This window comes from Camellia sinensis, chromosome 9 (genome assembly GCF_055761805.1).
Source record: "Camellia sinensis isolate YWXY chromosome 9, ASM5576180v1, whole genome shotgun sequence".
Taxonomy (NCBI): Eukaryota; Viridiplantae; Streptophyta; class Magnoliopsida; order Ericales; family Theaceae; genus Camellia; species Camellia sinensis.
In genome coordinates, this window is record NC_138969.1 from 164,403,517 (window position 1) to 164,419,126 (window position 15,610).

Genomic DNA, 15,610 nt, shown 5'->3' on the forward strand with positions numbered 1-15,610 from the left:
TTCAAGTGTTGTAATAATTCTCCACCCCGCTTCTTTCTATCCTATTCTTTTACTTACTTTCCTTATTTGTGCATAAGCATCATATATATCCATGCTTTGCATCCATATTTCATGCATTTGCATTTGTGGTTTTAATCAATTCTTATGTGATATGTGCGCTACCTCTACTAAAGAATAATAGGTTCTGGCATGTTATTGTGGTTTAAATCAAAGTATACTTCCAGTCTCCAGTATAAATAAGCATAAATTTATACACTTCTAAATCAAAAACCGCCAGTGTATAAATAAGGTCTCTTCCTCCTCCTCCATCACGGGGGCGACTCCCTTCTCCGGTTCCGCCATTAGGCCTTCCATCTTCTTCTTCTTCTTCTTCCATCTCTTCCTACCATAGAAACAATATCAATATATGCATATCATTTCTCTATCTGTCTATGTTCATATATCTGTGCTAAAATCTTTATGGCATTATGGGTTTTTGTTTTTTTTTTTGTTTTTTTTTGGGTTACAACGGTTGCCAATTCGTTATTTCTTGGTAATGTAATGGGAGTTGGCGGGTAATAATAGAGGTTTGGGCCAACCGTCCAGCTGTTCCTCCCCACGTGTCCATTCATATCCACCCCACGTGTCCATTCATATCCACTCATATAGAATATATGAAAAATCCTGATTAGGTGAATTTTCGAAAATTATATTCTGTTTAGACATGGTTGTGTTAACAAAAACACATTAATTGATATATTTTGAACCTAATTTAATGTGTCAAGTTAATAAATAAATAGGATCCATTTAAAATGTGGTGAGAAGACTATTTATTAATGAAAAAATATTTTTTTGATTGCGTGTCTTGTCGACTATGTGAAAAAATTATACTTGTAAATTTGAGATTTGAGATTTGAGAAATAAAAAGTAAGAGAATCGAGCCAAAACAGTAAACCTGAGTAGCTTAATTTGGTTTCCAAAAAAATAAAATATTTTCTATTCTCTAACATGATGAAGAAAAAGGGGAAAAAAAAAAAAAAATTAACCACGCACACTAAAAGAAAAAAAAAAAATTCATTGTTGAAGTTGAAATCTTATACTTATCGGTGCCTTGCTAAAATATTTCTAGAGTACAAGAAAAGGATTATATATATGTAAAAAAAATAAGAGATATTTTTTATTGATCTTAGAATATTTTTTTTTTATAATTTTTATAATATTTTTTACATAAATTTTAATATTAAATAATAAAAAATGTCACTTGTTTGCATTTGTTATTATTTGATTAATTAAACCAAACACAATAATAATTAAACCAAAACAAAAGGATAAGAGGAGGGAGATAAGCACGGACAAAGAAAAGAACACCGTGCCGTGGGATGCTTTGCCTCTATCCTACCAACCTGTTAATTAATTCATTTAACACATATGTTATTAATTTATTATATGAATTATTATTCTGTACGCAAAACTTTGTTAGGATAATCATTTATATAGATACAGATTCTTTAAACTATTAAAAAATATTATTTTGATCTCTAAATTATAAAAACATATAAATAAATTTTTTAAATTATTGAGAATTATCACTTTGTATTTTAAATTATAAAAACATAAAAATTCACTCTCAAAACTATAAAAATATACAAATTGAACCAACTAACGGAAGAGGCCAAATTGGGTGATTTGGAATGTTATAAATAAATGTACTTTTGACTTTTTATAAAAAAAAAATATGTCGAAAAGTAAAGGAAAAATGTTGATTGATATAACTCAAAAAATATAAAAAGATGAACTTATTTAGGAGATGACAAACGAGGATTTTAATAAATTTATTTCTAAGCTTTTATAGTTTAAAAGATAAATTTATATTTATCAATAGTTTACGTTTATATAATCTAGAAGATCAAAATAATATTTATCAATAATTTAAGAGAGTTTCGTGTAAATAATTTATTTTATTATTATACATAACAAATGATCACGCATTGGATAAGATGCTGTTTGCTCAGCATGCAGTGCCGTCAGTCCACTGGATCACAGCATAGGCAAAGCTGTGATGGCTGTATAAGCTTTTAATTTCAATAATGTTTGCATTTATTTTCTCAACTTACCAACCCCATCTGCTTTTGAATTAGAATTTTGTTACATTCATCATGAAAATATGGGCCATACAGGGCGGCCCAAGGGATCATTGGCGGAGGCAGCAAGGGACGTGGGGTCACGTGCCCCTAAATTTTGGGATTTTTTTTTCTTTTTTTGCAAATATAGAAAAGGAGGGTGGTGATTGATTTAATGGTTAAGATTTGTCCTAATAATTTTATGATTGTAGGTTCAAGGGACCACCATTATGTATATTATGTAAAAGGTTAGGTGTGTACTTAATTTTTCTCCTATCAAGCACACATTAATGTGTACTAATTGGGCGTTGTTGTTGTTGTTGTTTTGTTGCAAATATAAAGAAAATATTTTAAATAAAAAAAATTACAAAAATATTATTAGAATGAAATGTTAATGATATTTTAAAAATTATGAGAACAATAATGGTTGTTGTGAATGAAAATGAAAAGACTATTATAAACCATATCATCCATGAAAAATTTATAAAATTTTTTGAATGTAACGATAATGTCATTATTATTGGCATGTAAGTATAACTAATCTCACTATAAAGATATAAAATTTATTGGATTGTTAGTTATATCTGACATGTGAGGTTCACTCTCTATGTGTTTATTTACTATTAGTTGGTGATATCACATACTAATGATGACGCGGTATTAACATTATATTGAATTTTTAATCAAATTTTGTATAAATTTTTTTTTATCATTAAATAATTTATTTTAAGACATATATCCATATTTTTTTATATTATCCATGATACACTAGTTATAAATAATTTTTTTTTTTTTATGTTTCTCGAAATCAATTGTAAAAACTTGCGTTAAATACTTTTGTAAATTTTTTTAATAATATAATTAATAAGTGTCCCTTCTAATTTGATTTTCTGGCTCCGCCACTGCAAGTGATCCCATCCTATAGGTTAGAATTTACATTGTATTGTATATAATATATAATTTCTCAAATAAATAAATAAATAATCTTAAGTTGCCAAAACCTTTTTTGAAAATTTTCTATTACAAGTTGACCGAAAACAGGTGCTTAAAAAAGTTGCACCACAGTGGATGTGTATTGATAAAAATGATACTACTCAAATTTATGTTTTATTTATTTGTTAATTTAAAGAATAAGTACAACAATAAAGATGTTCAAATGTGTGTTAAATAAGTATAAAATCTACTTAAATATATCTATATAATAATGAAAGGGTGAGTTTGAATTTAAGAGCTGAAAATATATATTTGTCAAAATTTGGATCATTAGATTGTTTCAATCCAATGGTTGAAAATGTCTTACTCTCATTTGTCCTATTTGGACATTTCAATGATTGAGATCAATTACCATCAACCTCTAATGGTCCAAAATGTCTCTCACCTCCGCTCAAGATCTAATGTGGTTGAAAATCTCTCTCTCATACGTACTTTTCTCTGCTCAAAATCTCTCTCTTTCAATTTTCAAATTTTGAACACACACCTCTCTCTCTCTCTCTCTACCTCCATCGGAGCCCATTCCTTTGCCGGAGAACCAACCCTTGCCGGAGACCCAACCCTGAACCCCCTATTACTCTCTTCATCTTCTCTCTTCCTCCCTCTCTATCTCTGCCATCCCTCTTCGTCAACAGTGGCAGCCTCAAACACCCTTCAATATTGATGACGACCGAATGGAACCACTGCAAAAGGAAGAATCTAAAAGTGAGCAAACCAATCTTATTTGTTATCTTCTGAGAATATCTAAACAAAGGGGAAAATAGAAATGTTAATAAGCTATCAAATTGGCTTATTCTCACTGAAAAATTAATGATTTGTGTTTCCTCACTTTGTCATTACATATTGATTTAGATGATTCTTGAGAGTTTTCTTTTTGCAACTATTACTGTCAACTCTTAAAAGGTCGTCAAAAGCTTAATAATAGGCCAGAGGAACTACCTAAATATGGAGACTTTTTGGTGCCAGAACTTGCTAACCACCCACCCACTTACTCACACACCAATATTTTTACTTAGTAAGGTTTCCGCTCTCTGCCTAACTACCCATTTTATGTCTTCAGAATGAAAGCAGTGGACTTTACACAGGAGATGGTTCAGTGAACATTAAGGGGGAACCTGTGTTGAAGAGCAACACTGGGAATTGGAGAGCATGCCCCTTCATTCTTGGTAGCTACTACTTCAACAATGTCTACAATTCTTAATGTTTTTGATATTCCATTTTTTTTCTTCAAACTTCGTTGAATATAAAAAAATAGGTACTGAATGCTGTGAACGCTTAGCTTATTATGGGATTGCTACAAATCTTGTCACTTATCTCACCACAAAATTACACGAAGGAAATGTCTCTGCTGCAAGAAATGTTACCACTTGGTCAAGCACTTGCTACCTAACACCCCTTATTGGAGCAATCTTGGCAGATGCATATTGGGGAAGATATTGGACAATTGCTACCTTCTCTACAATTTATTTCATTGTAAGTATGAAATGAAGTTGTCATTGTGCTCAAATCTTAGTGCCTTCATGAATAATTGGATGATAATGGATGAACAACCTCAGTTTTTTCACACTGGCTTGAACCTTCTTTGTATTGGACATGTAGTGCATCATCTTATAGTTTTCTGCTCAAACCATGTTTGTAGTTTGAATGATCTTTAGCTTCCAATTATGTATTACCTACAGCATTTTGTTGAACAATCTCTTCGTACTATTGGTCATGGTTCTATTATAGAGGTGTGTGACTTACTAATTATTGGGTGGTAATGAGGTTATTTTGGGGCATTTCCATTTAGGATATTTTAGTATTCCAGAAATTTACTGCTTGTGACCATCTCTATTCAAGGTACTGGTTTGTAGGAGTTTGATATATTTTTTATTTTTTTTCCAATTCAGTAAGAAAAAATGTCAATTAAAAATTTATAATCATAGCTATTTCCTAGATTTACCTCTTATTGTAAGTTAATGATTGAGCTGGAACCATTAAGTCTGATCTTACTTGAATCATGCGTCACTATGTTAGTGGATTTTTAAGTAGAATGTGTTAGCATTTAGGATCTTACAACATGGTGCAAGGACAATAGACCTATATATGTCACATAAACTAGGGATTTAACTATAAGACAAAAAGAATCTGGACATTTCATTAATACCACCAACAAGGTAAAGGAACGGGAGATGAGTAGTATGTGAATCTAGAGGCAATGTTTTACACTACTTTCTTTTTCGAAGAACCCTCAGTCATAGTATTTTTTTTTCCTCATTTCTTAAATGCTTAATATAAAAACAAGGACAGAACTTAGAACTAAATTTCTGGATAAATTAATGTTCTCAAACAGAAACTTTCCCCATCTCCGATGTTGTAAAATATAATTTGGATAACATGGCAGTTTGGATAATTGACGAGGCCTTTTTTTTAGAGAAAGAAATAGAGCTTTAATTTCTATGTTGTTTAATTTGTATATAAATATTCACTCAATATATCATCTTGCCATGTATAGGACACAACAATATTCACTCAGTTTAATTTAATATTAACTTAGTTTGTTATCCTTTCTATTGTTATGCTTTCCTTAATGCTGACATTGATACATGTTTAGGAATGTAGGATTAGGTGTAATTTGAGTTATGCCATGGACTGCAAGATTTGACAAGTCATCAAAAAATAACAATTTTTTTACCAAATTTGTCATGGTCATCAATTTAGGTATGGACTAGTAGATTTGTACCTGTATGTGGGAGAGTTTTTATTTTTCCTGCATGTGGATAAGTGAATGTTGACCCAAGGGAACAACAAGATGGATGATTTGATGCTCATGGATTTTCTTTGTTATGTTTTTTTTTTTTTTTTTTTTATTTGTATATTTTGTTTTAGTTAAATCTAAACCACATTTCATTTTTCTATTTCAACAAACAGGCTCTTAACAAAATTATAGAATTCATGAGTTAATTTTTTAAATTAATTGATGGGACTTAAGGCTTGGTTTGGTTTGGTAATTGATTTTTAAATTCATGAGTTAATTGGTTTGAATTTGTATTATCATATTGTTCACGCTTTAATTAATCTCATTAGCAAAAGTCTTTGTATTTTCTTAGAATTCTCTAATTGGTTGTTGAGAGTTTCATTGTTCTAGGTTAGTTTAACTGGATATCTTTATGTATTCAGATTCAAATTATTATTTACTAAATTTGATATTTTAAATTGAAGTGGGTCATAATTGATAGATTTTACTGCGAGAGACAATAAATTTGACGAAAAATTATTGACCATGCCATAAGGCGCGCGCACACACACACACACACACACACACACACAACCTCTTTGTAAGTGATGATAATGGCAATTTTTTGTGAATTTCGTTGAGGGTTTTTGTCTTTGGGATTGTGCTTTGTACATAATTTAGTTGTATTTTGATTGTCCTTTTCTTTATGGTTATGTATAGCTCATTTGCTGTTTCAAGTCTCAGTTTAGGTGTACGGTCAGAAGATTGCATATCTTTATTAACTGGTTTTACTTGCTTTGGTTTTAGCTATGTTGTGGTTCACTTTCCCACATTTTATCTTGGTAATTTTTTTTATTCTCTGGATGGGTTTGGGGATGGCTTGAGCCATATAAGAAACTTGAAAACTCTAAATGTTTAGGGAGGCAATTCATTTTGTAGAAGACAAAATACAAGAAATTAGAAAATGGAAGAATGATTTGATACAGTTGTAATTAGGTGGCATCTTCATTTTGTTTCTATGTAAAACATTTGATTTTATTTGTGAAGTGATGATTGGTCCTATATATCAAAGTAAAAAATTGATTTTGCTTGCGGGATTATTGTTCAGATTCATTTTTTCCTTCCAAATTATTTTTAGTATTTGTTGTGGCCAATACAAGCTATGCATTTCATATCATCTCTATTTTTTTTTTTTCTCAATTAATTTGTCATCATGCAATTTATCGTGTGTTGCTTCATGCATTGTTGGGAATTTAAAATTGTGGCATCATCATGTCTTTCAAATATTACAAATATTGTGTTTTATAGTAATGATGACACAAATTTTTGATTTTTTCTTGAATTTTGCAATGAATAGTTTGTGTTTTTTAGGGCTTTTTAATTTTATTTTTATTATTTGATCTATTTACAGAGCTTAGATAATTGAAAAAATGGCGAGTTCATCAATGTGTGTTCTATGTTTAGAGAGGTTTGTCTAATTTATATTTTTGCTGTTGTTGAAATTTGCTCCCCAGTTCAACTAGGAAGACTTCTATACAAGGGTTATCATTTTATTGATAGGTTTCACTATGTAAAACCTGTGTAAACTTATCTCTTACATTCATGTTTAGAATCTTTGCTTAATGCTATTTTTCATGTGTGTTTCGGTCAATGATGGGGTCAAAATTATGCTTACCACTGATATACTCAGAGCTATCAGAGAAGTACATGAATTTTGTGCTGAAAGAAAGGGATTAATTACAAAACAAATTGAAAGAAGATTATTTGTTGCTATGACAATGTTCAAACCAAACCAAACCAAATTCAACCAAGCCTTTAGTCCCATTGCTATGACAATGTCATCGCAAAAAATTGTGAAACATGCAATTATCACTCTTAAACATGGGTTTGTTGAGTTTTTTTGGTATTGTTCAAATTGAAACCAAAAAATCATCTGATTCAATAATATTATATTAAGCTATTCATGCATTTGTTATTGTTATTCAAATTATTTTTATTACTGCAATGAGTTCATTTTGTTGTCAAATTAAAGTTGCTTTTAAAGAATCATTTTGTTGATTTCTCATATGTATTTTGATACGATTTCTCATAGCTAATGGGTTTTTTAAAGTGAATTTAAGCAAGTGATTTTGTTGCAGGTGGCTAATCCGTATTAGAAACGTTGGGTTACGTTGCTTCTCTTTATGTGTGTAGTTGGTTGGCTCTCATTCTAAACGGATGATTAATTATTATATTTTTTAGTTGGATAAGATGATTACTCTTTTGTACCAAAATATTCGTTCACCTTTTCTTGAAGGTATTGAAATTTGAAAAAGTGAAAAAGTTACCAGTTATGATGCTAATTCAGTAATATCCTTTTATTGAATGTTTCCTATACATGTGTCATTTTGACATGGATTGAATTCTAAAATTTGTTGTTTGGACTTGAAGTTTAGCAAAGATTTTAAGATTCTATTCTTTGCTTATGCTACACTGTAATATAAAATTTATTATTTGGACTGTAATTTTGAAGTTTGTTATTTGAAATTCATGAATATTTTTGCCAGTTTACTGTGTAGAAACAATTTCAACTTCTTATTTGTGAAGTATAAAGCTGGAGTGAAGTATTTAGTGTTATTGCAATTAAATTCCATAGCACGTGTGGTACCAAAAAAATTATATGTATAAAATAAAGAATTAAAAATTACCTCTCTCTCTCCGTTAATAGCTTTCATCTAACTATTGACATTTTTAACATCTTTGCTAAGAGTTTCTTTGAGAAAGAAGGAAAAAATTTGAAACCAGTCACCAATAGGGCCCTCAAATCAATTATCAAATATTGTGTAGAATAATTCATTTAGGGTCTCTAACATAGAGTAGTTTTGGGAACATGGTAATAAACCGCATTCAATGGTCAAATATTGTGTAAAATAATTCGTTTAAGATCTCTAACATAGAGTAGTTTTGGAAACATGGTAATAATCCGTGTCCGACCGTTGAACGCAGACGCCAGACGCTGGCTGCTTTTGCTAAAATTGATTTGGGATTGTGGTTATAAGCCACAGGTGAAATTATGGAACTACCCTCCTTTTTTTTGTGGAACCATCAGCTTAGAAATTAGGTACATGGGTGAAAATGTATATTTTGTAGATTGGATGGGAGCATTTTGATCAATTTATATTTAGTCATGCTGATGTGACAATATAAACAAATATTAAGCAAAAAAACAACTTTTTACCAACTTCTTAAATAAATTTCTGAAAAAGCTAAAAAACTTGATTAAAAGTCAAAAAATAACTTTTTACCATTTTCTCAAAACACCCCATAGTTGTTGAGATAGATCAAGAACCATGAATCTTTCCTGGTGCCCCTTTGCCCATTCATAAAGTACTGTAATGCTTTCACAATGCTATCCCACAATAAACATGTAACTAAATGAAAGCAAATCATGGTACAACACTAACTGAAAGAATCATCTCAATTGAATTCAATTCATGTCTTCATTGCAGGCCTCACCAGCCCCAAACCAGAACCACTACCCAAATGCTTGAAATCAGTTGCTACTAAATGATCCCCATGGCCAGCAAAGCCTGTCCCTCCTTTTCCCAACTGAACCAAATTCCTCTCTTTACATCCCTTGCTGCATACCAAACAAATCTTATTGACAGCCATGAACTTATCAACACACTGCTTGCAAAACACATGTCCACAAGAACTTGAAGCCACAAGCGAGAGTGTATTGGTAAGAGTGACCTTGCAGCTGGGACATAAATGGGTCATCTCAAGAGAATGTGATTTCTTTTCATCATGTTTGTCATCAGTGAAGTAAATTGGGAAGAGGGTTTTCAACTTCAGGTTTTCTTGGCCTTCTGGGCATATAGTACTGGTGGATGGGGCTTCGACCTTAGCAGGAGCTTCTGGTGTGGCAGAGGGAAGCCATAATGCTTTCATTGTTCGGAGTGCTTCTTCCTCATAAGAGGTGGCCTTCACGCTGTTTGCACCGTGAAAGCCATTCTTGTCCTTGTTATGGTTCTTATCACTATATTGTGGCATTGCGTCATGGTTTTGCTGATCAAATGCATCAAGCTCTCTGGCTTTCTGCAGCAGTAACTTCTCTTTTTCCTGTTCTTTTTCTTGCTTCTGCCGAGCTGTATGTGCAGCTAGCTTCCTGCCAAACAACGTAAAACTTTTCAGTGGGGCAATGACAAACAAATAATAAACTACATGGATGAATCATTACTTAGTGTGACAAACAGGTAAACATAGAATGGTGCCACAAGGAAAACAAGGAATGTCACCAACACAAGCTATTGGATGTGTGAGGTGGTAACTATATTGTAGGGCAATTATTACTTCACGCCTTCCTTTGGAAAGCATTAAACGTAATTTTTAACTTCTAAAATTCCAATAGCATAAATATTTACTGAAGAGGTAATTGGATCCTACTTGTAGCTGGCCCCAAATAATTGGGACACGGCTTTATTGAGTTGAGTAGTGAATGGATCATATGTTGCCCAGTTGAAGCCAACTCCCCCAGAAATTTGTTCTAACAATTCATCAATAGGAGGGAATCTACAATTTTCAAAAAGTAAGGGGGCACTTTGCATTTAGGCTAAACCCTGAATCGACTCTAGTGTAATTTATTTACTCTCTCTCTCTTTTTTTTTTCTTTTTTTTTTTTTTTTTTTGATAAATAACAGTGTAATTTATTTACTCTAAATTCTATTGTATCAAAAAGCTAAGAAATCCTTTTCTACATTTTATATGTTGAAAAAAAGTGTTAGTAAAATGTCCTAATATTTATTTTGAAAAGTTCTCTCTCTTAAGAAATTGAAAAATTTAAGGTTTTAGGGCTTCTAAAATTAGAAGATATAAAAGGAGGAGAGCTTAATAGGTATTGCATTTGTAGTATTCATAACTACTCTGGGACTGTTTGTTACTGTTTTGGAGGATAATTATAGCTTATTTTGAATTGCGAGTATCTGTTAAACTGTTTGGTACAGCTTCTGCTTAAAACTTATTAAACTTATTACGCAAAAATAACTTAAATAAGCTGAAAAAGTTAATTATTTGAAAGTTAAGATAGGAATACTCTTAGCTTCTACTTTCTGATTAACAATTTTTAACTTAAAAAAATTCTACCAAGCAGAGCCTATATCACATTCACACCCAAAGGCACAATTTCTGAGCATACCCATCACAAATTCAAAATTTCTACAAATAAGAACGGGTAAATTAAAAATACACCCGCTTAAAATATGGATTACCACATGTAATTCTAAAAATTAAAAATACACCCGGCTTAAAATACAAATTGCCACATTTGATTCTAAAAATTAGAAATACACCTACTTAAAATACGGGTGACATTGTCACATGTGGTTCTAAAAATTATAAATACACCCTGCTTAAAATACGAATTGCCACATGTACTTTAAAAATTATAAACACTTCATTATCATAATTTTTTATTGAACATAATTAACAGAGAAAAATAAAATTTTTAACTACTCTCCTATAAAATAATAAAACTATATGAATTATTAATTGAAATATTTCTGACATCATTAAAAACTGTTAATTAACTTTATAATTTATTAATAAAAAACATTATTTGCCATGCAAAGTGGAATGTAATTTCTAAAATTATAAAAATAATTTATATTCTAAGCAAATTTCAAAGTACATTTATAATTTACCCAATACAAAAACAAAAAACTTTACACAAAAAAACCCCCTTTATAACTTCAATTAAAACCCCAAAACCCATTCATTCAGTCACAAATCATGAAATGTAGATTAGTCCCAACAACAACAAAATTTGCCACAGAACTCATATGACAATACATAAAAGTTCAATTTTTAACCCATTAAAGTAATTCAATTAATATGCAGATCCCAAATTTGATAAAATTCAAAGCATCAAAATAATAAGCACAGAAACCATTGACAGACCTTTGAATGTCTTTCTTCTGAGCCAACAAGCACTCGAGAATGCATTCTTTGCAAAAGTCGTGGCCTTTATGGCAACACAAAGGGTCGATTAAGGGCTTCAAGCAGAGGCAACAAGCGTCGAATGGCTTGATCGAGTCTTTGCCGAGCCTTTCCTTCTGAGTTCCGTACCCTAGCTTTCGGTTCTCATTGTAGGTGAAGAATGCGAGGTCGTTGTTGTTCTTCGAGTAGGCATTTCTTGGATCAAAAATATCAAAACCCCTTATTGGCTGAATTGAATTGGATTGAATTGAATAAAGAAGTTGAATAGATAGAGAGCAATGTTGGTGATTATTGGGAACCCTAGAAATCCAGAGTGCCAATCTATCTAAATTACACTTGCGTCTTGAGGTTTACCTTAATTACAGATACTGCTCTTGTAATTTTAAAAATTACATAAATTTTTTTTACTTTTGAAAATAATAGTCAAATTCCTTCTTTCCATTAAAAGAGCCTTAATGACGTTAAGTTGACAGTGAAATTGACCATAATACAAAGAACTAAAAGAGAGAGAGAGCGCTCACATGAAATCTTCATCCATATCAAGTAAAGTTGCAGAAAGAAACTTTGGAGAGAAAGTTAACAGTTGTTGGAAAATTAGATACAAACAGTTAGAAGGGGTGTATTATTTTATAAAGGATGTGAAGGGTATTTTAGGCATTTGTGTATTTATTATAATTGATGTCACTGTTTTGGTTTAATTTAGTAACGTCCTTCTAATAGAAGTGAGAATTTGACTATTATTTTAAAAAACAAGAGAAGTCTGTGTAATTTTTGAAACCACAGAGAAGGTATTTGTAATTAAGACAAACTTCAGTAGAGGTAAGTGTAATTTATCCTATTATACAAGGAAGATGGGGATTTTTAACACATAAGCCTTGTGAGAGATCCAAGTTCTCAATCTAAATTTCATAATTTTTTAATTTTAAAAAATTTAAAAAAAAATTCATTTGACTACCTCTTATTCAAGCAAAAATAAATAAATATATAAATAAATAAATAATATTGTTTAATTTATGACTTTCAAGTAGAAAGTATATCAAATTTTAAAGGGTAAATTACATTTACCTCCCCTGAGGTTTCTGACAAATACAGGGACCTCTCCTGTAGTTTGAATAATTACAGTAACCTTCCCTACTTTACCTGACAATATCAAGATTCCCCCTTGCTGTCAAAAATCACTAAACGGTGTCACTTTTTCCTTCAGAAATTACTTTATTGCCCTTCCCTTTAAAAATATTAAAAAATGTTTTTGGATTGGAGGATAAGTTTAGAGTGTTTGGAACAATATTTTTAGATTTATTTTTTTAAAATATTAAAAATTGTTTTAAAAAAATTTATTTTTTATTTTAAATATATAATTTTTATTTAAATATTTTATTTTATTTTGTAGATATTTTAATTTTTTAATTTTAATATTTTAAACTCAAAACACAATTTCACACTCAAATCGTAACCAAACACATAACTCAAAACTCAATTCAAAAATTATTTTCAAACCTCATAACCAAACACATAACTCAACACTCCACACTACTTTCAAAACTCTACATTCAAATCGTAACCAAACGCATAACAAGAAAATAAAATACTTAAAAATATATTTATAAAATAAAATAAAATATTTAAAATAAAAAATATATATTTAAAATAAAAATTTAAATTTAAATTTTTTTTAATATTTAAAAAATATATTTAAAATATTAAGAAAAATACAACACATAGATGTATGAAATATAATGCACATTAAAATAAATAAATAAATATTTAAAATATAAATATGTATCCTAAAAAAATAAATTCAAAAAAATTCAAAATTTATAACCAAACAAATTTTGTTTTTTCAAAACGCATAACTCAAAATACGACTCCACACTCAAATCATGATTCTAAAAATAATTTTAAAAAATAAAATAAACTTTTTTTGAAATTTTTTTTCTTTTAAAATAGAGTTTTTGAAAAAGTTTGGTTTTGAGTTTTGGAAAGAGTTTTGAGTTTTGAGTTTTGAAAAAAGTTTTGAATTGAGTTTTAAGTTTGTGTTTGGTTATTAGTTTTGAAAATAATTTTTAAATTGAGTTTTGAGTAATAAAAACATGTTCCGAATTTTTTTTTTTTTAGAAACATGTTTGATTCTTTTTTAGAATCACAATTCCAATTACAAATTTTCAAAAAAAAAATTCAAAACTCATAGTGTTAACCAAATACACAATTCTAATTAGAAATTTTCAAAAATCTTTTCAAAACTCATAGAATCACAATTCAATTAGAAATAATTTCTTGAATTTACTTTTTTAGGGTAAATATTTTATATTTTAAATATTTATTTATTTATTTTAATGTGCATTATATTTCATACATCTATGTGTTGCATTTTTTTTGATATTTTAAATATATTTTTTAAATATTAAAAAATTTTAAAATTTTTATTTTTATTTTAAATATATAGTTTTATTTTAAAGATTTTATTTTATTTTATAAATATATTTTTAAATATTTTATTTTTTTGTTATGCGTTTGATTACGATTTAAATGTAGAGTTTTAAAAATAGTGTGGAGTGTCGAGTTATGCGTTTGGTTATGAGGTTTGAAAATAATTTTTAAATTGAGTTTTGAGTTATGTGTTTGGTTACGATTTGAGTGTGAAATTGTGTTTTGAGTTTAAAATATTAAAATTAAAATATTAAAATATTTACAAAATGAAATAAAATATTTAAATAAAAATTATATATTTAAAATAAAAAATAATTTTTTAAAAACGTTTTTTAATATTTTAAAAAAATAAATCCAAAAATACTGTTCCAAACACTCCAAACCTATCCTCCAATCCAAAAACATTTTTTAATATTTTCAAGGGAAGGGCAATAAGGTAATTTCCTAAGGAAAAAGTAACACTGTTTCGTGATTTTTGACAGCAGGGGGGAATCTTAATATTGTCAGGTAAAGTAGGGGAGGTTACTGTAATTATTCAAACCACAGGGAAGGTCCCTGTATTTGTCAGAAATCTCAGGGGAGGTAAATGTAATTTACCCAATTTTAAAAAATTGAAAAGTATATTAACACATTTCAAAGTTCAAATTGGAGGGTCACTAAATATGGAATTTAATCTATTAATTTAAAATTAAAATTTTTACAATATAAATTTAAAATTATAATGATTTATCCCATAATTTACAAGTTTTAAATACAAATTTAAAATTATCATAATTAGCTCATAATTTTTGTATTTAGGAATAATAAGAGTAATATTGAAATTATTTATATATTTTATAAAAGAATATTTTTAAGAAGAGATATTATGAGAGTTTTAAAATCTCATATAAAATCTATATACTATTATAATTGAAAAATGGCCTTGTTTGTTTGTTTTTCAGAAAAATTTTTGAGAAAAATTCTCTACAAACAAATTTTCAAGAATAATCAAACCAAATAAATTTTTTCAAAAAAAATCTCAAAATTTTGTTTAGTTACCTACTTTCCAAAATCACTTTCTCTCTCATACACATCAAATCAATCACTTTTTTTAAAACTCTCTCCCTAAAACAATTTTTCAAAATCATTTCTGAAAAAAAGCAAACCAAATAAGTTTTCGTACTTTTTATCTCAAAAACTACTCTACAAAAACTACTCTACAAGTTATCATCCGATTAAAGCTTAAAGTTGCAATTCTTTTTTATTTTTTTATTTTGCTTAATTTTTGTTAATTTGTGTCACAATATGATTGGTTTATAAATTAATTTTATATTCTTAAAATAAAATTTTAAATTTAGATTCTTCCTTAAATTATGTTATTAGAATATGATCAATATTCATTCCTTAATTTATGCATCTTTTATTA

General features: G+C 29.0%; 2 protein-coding genes across 2 annotated transcripts; one reads left to right on the forward strand and one right to left on the reverse strand.

Annotated features, from left to right (window-relative positions):
• The first annotated feature begins 3,503 nt into the window (after nt 1-3,503).
• LOC114320779 (protein NRT1/ PTR FAMILY 8.3-like) lies at nt 3,504-8,100 on the forward strand. Its single transcript, XM_082887914.1, has 4 exons — nt 3,504-3,794; nt 4,150-4,255; nt 4,345-4,562; nt 7,944-8,100. Exons 1-4 carry the CDS (start codon nt 3,753-3,755, stop codon nt 7,959-7,961), a joined length of 384 nt encoding a protein of 127 aa, XP_082744040.1. The 5' UTR covers nt 3,504-3,752; the 3' UTR covers nt 7,962-8,100.
• Nucleotides 8,101-9,038: 938 nt separating this feature from the next.
• Nucleotides 9,039-12,316, reverse strand: LOC114258711 (E3 ubiquitin-protein ligase CSU1). The gene is made up of 3 exons (XM_028198694.2): nt 12,300-12,316; nt 11,740-12,120; nt 9,039-9,952 (listed from the first exon to the last, which is right to left on the reverse strand). Exons 1-3 carry the CDS (start codon nt 12,314-12,316, stop codon nt 9,277-9,279), a joined length of 1,074 nt encoding a protein of 357 aa, XP_028054495.2. The 3' UTR covers nt 9,039-9,276.
• Nucleotides 12,317-15,610: the final 3,294 nt, after the last annotated feature.

Bases quoted from the DNA above. Each gene is read 5' to 3' on its own strand.
- LOC114258711 (XM_028198694.2), bottom strand. The intron at 9,953-11,739 runs GTCTGTCAATGG...GTTGTTTGGCAG, and splicing joins CAGAAGAAAGACATTCAAAG to GAAGCTAGCTGCACATACAG.
- LOC114320779 (XM_082887914.1), top strand. From the start codon at position 3,753: ATGACGACCGAATGGAACCACTGCAAAAGGAAGAATCTAAAA. The intron at 3,795-4,149 runs GTGAGCAAACCA...TTATGTCTTCAG, and splicing joins GCAAAAGGAAGAATCTAAAA to AATGAAAGCAGTGGACTTTA. The intron at 4,256-4,344 runs GTAGCTACTACT...ATAAAAAAATAG, and splicing joins AGCATGCCCCTTCATTCTTG to GTACTGAATGCTGTGAACGC.